Below are 2,743 nucleotides of genomic sequence, written 5' to 3' on the forward strand. Positions count from 1 at the left end.
ACTAATCGAGGTACATCTGGACCGTCGTAACTGCACTCTCTGCACACCCCTGCCCTGGCCTCCCCCCTCCCATGCCTCACCCCTCCACTGGCCTCCCCCTCCCCTGGCCTCATCCTCACCTGGCCTCCCATGCCTCACCCCCTCATGTCTCCTTCATACTTACTTCAGTAAACTACATTATTTAATAACACATTTTTTATTTTGTTGAAAATATTACAAACATTTACAGTAGAAATAATAAATAAATAAACTATGAAAAATGAAATCTGTGAGTAGTGGCAGCAGTGACAGTGTTGTTTTGTTTTTTATAAAAGCCGCACAACATCTCCATATTACACAACATCTCCATTTTACACAACATCTCCATTTTACACAACATCTCCATTTTACACAACATCTCCATTTTACAGTGCATTCTGATTATATTCTGATCTTCTGAGTCTTTTTCACAAGCAGCTAGCTGATGTGCGTTAATACCAGAGACAGCAGAAGTAGTGTAGAGATGTGTGTGTGTGTGTGTGTGTGTGTGTGTGTGTGTGTGTGTGTGTGTGTGTGTGCGTGCCAGCCAATCACAAAGCTCCCAAACGGCCGTTCAGAGTGGTCACCCAAGACAGGGAGACCAGGAAGGGCGTCACAGCCAGCACTCTGGAGGAGCTGAGAGACAGGGAGAGAGAGAGAGAGAGAGAGAGAGAGAGAGAGAGAGAGAGAGAGAGAGAGAGAGAGAGAGAGAGAGAGAGAGAGAGAGAGAGAGAGAGAGAGAGAGAGAGAGAGAGAGAGAGAGAGAGAGAGAGAGAGAGAGAGAGAGAGAGAGAGAGAGAGAGAGAGAGAGAGAGAGAGAGAGAGAGAGAGAGAGAGAGAGATGATGCAAAACACAATGATTATGAAAATATGCAACACAAATGAAGAGATATTGAGGAGAAAAAACCAAACACATAATACAGATTTGACTTCATACTCACTTAGTTGGACTGTTTCCTGAAAATATCCCTTGGCTTTCTGTCTGTCCAGGTGTGCGAGGCTCTGCTGCTGTCCCTGTCCACCATGTGTCTGTCCCTGGTGTGTGAGGAGGACGGGACTGAGGTGGACTCTGAGGACTTCTTCATGTCCCTGCCTGACAACACTGTCCTCATGGCCCTGGAGCCTTGCCAGACATGGAGACCCCCTGCTGTAGGTTGTCTGTGGCCCGATACTGTATCAATATTAGAGTATTTTGCTAATGTAGTCTCATCCCTAATCTGTGCATCTCAGTGTGCATGTACATTAGCCTGTCGTGACGTTAGAATTATAAGGTTCTATCTCCATTTTTGTCAAAATTGAGTTTTGTACATAATCTGATCCATTAGGTGTTTATTAATGCATGTGTGGTGTTATTTTTTTAAATGTTGACATTTTTGAGTTAGTAATTCATGAAATACAAAGGTTCCATCTCACAAAACATAATGGATTGTAAAAACTTTGACGCTCAATATCTCTGAACTGCCCTAAACGGAGATAGAACCTTATAATTCTAAGCTCACGCTGTGTTAACGAGTTTTACGATTAATGTTTTGTATTTTATTGTGTTGTATATTTCATATATATTTAATGTAGCTTTGTAATCATACTAATAGTGTAGACAGGGAGCAAAAGACACCTTGGTCTCAGTTTTCCCTGGATAAATAAAGAAAAAAAAGAAAGAAAGACGTGTGTGTGTGATCCATAAGGATCTCGACATGGAATTCTCTGCCTTACCGTCTAAACTAAAGCCTTGTTTCTCTCATCCAAACCCTCAGGGAAAGGCTTACTCCAAACCCCAAGATCAGATCAAGCCCCGGACAGGAAAAGACATCGCACGTGTGACCTTTGACCTGTACAGACTGAACCTCAAGGACCTCTTTGGTTCTCTGAGCGTGAAGGCCACCTTCAGGGGCTGGTATTCAGTCAGTGCAGACTTCAAATGCCTTGGGCCCAAGAAAACCGTCAGGTGAGCAGAGGATATGGTGACTTTGTGCGTGTAAGGGGGGGGGGTATTGATTTTTTTTTTTTTTACTAATTACTGCCTGTATATTCAACTGATTCACTCACGTTCTTCCTCTCTCAGAGAAGCCCTCCGTGTTGCCTCCACCCTCCTCCAAGCAGCTGGTCATATTATGATCAGCGCTGATCTCTAAGATCATAAACAATAACATCAATAATGCCCGCATCCTTTTCAGAACTGTTGACAGACTAACAAATCCCCCAACACCCATTGCTCAGGAATTTCACTCAACTAGTAAATGCAATGAGCTTGCATCCTTTTTTAACAATAAAATAGAAACCATTAGACAAGGCATTAGGTCTTCTGTGTCAGGCATGAAAAACATGTCCCCATTAACAACCCCAAATAGGGCGGACATAACAACCATGTCACAATTTAACACGATTGATTACAAGACCCTAGATAAAATCATGTCACGTCTTAAACCATCCACCTGTGCCCTTGATGTCCTGCCAACAAGCTTTTTAAAAAACATATTTAGCTGCATGGCAGGCGAACTAATACAAATAATTAACACCTCCCTTTCATCAGGAATCTTCCCTGAAGCCCTGAAAACTGCAGTTATTAAGCATCTACTAAAAAAGAACGGCCTAGACCCATTTGTACTAAACAACTACAGACCCATATCAAACCTTCCCTGTACAGGAAAAATTATTGAAATGGTTGCCCACGAACAACTTAGCAATTATTTGACCCTAAATGATCTCTTTGATGACTTTCAATCAG

The 2,743-nt window shown here is 42.5% G+C and overlaps 1 protein-coding gene across 1 annotated transcript; it reads left to right on the forward strand.

The window, feature by feature from the left end:
- Positions 1-252: 252 nt before the first annotated feature.
- On the forward strand, positions 253-2,150 carry LOC308150065 (lipid transferase CIDEB-like; the record flags this gene model as incomplete). The annotated part of the gene is made up of 5 exons (XM_080522932.1): positions 253-268; positions 566-666; positions 1,009-1,167; positions 1,773-1,963; positions 2,081-2,150. 5 exons carry the CDS (start codon positions 253-255, stop codon positions 2,148-2,150), a joined length of 537 nt encoding a protein of 178 aa, XP_080379058.1.
- Positions 2,151-2,743: the final 593 nt, after the last annotated feature.

Source organism: Nansenia antarctica (genome assembly GCF_963989245.1).
Source record: "Nansenia antarctica genome assembly, chromosome: 2".
NCBI classification, from domain to species: Eukaryota; Metazoa; Chordata; class Actinopteri; order Argentiniformes; family Microstomatidae; genus Nansenia; species Nansenia antarctica.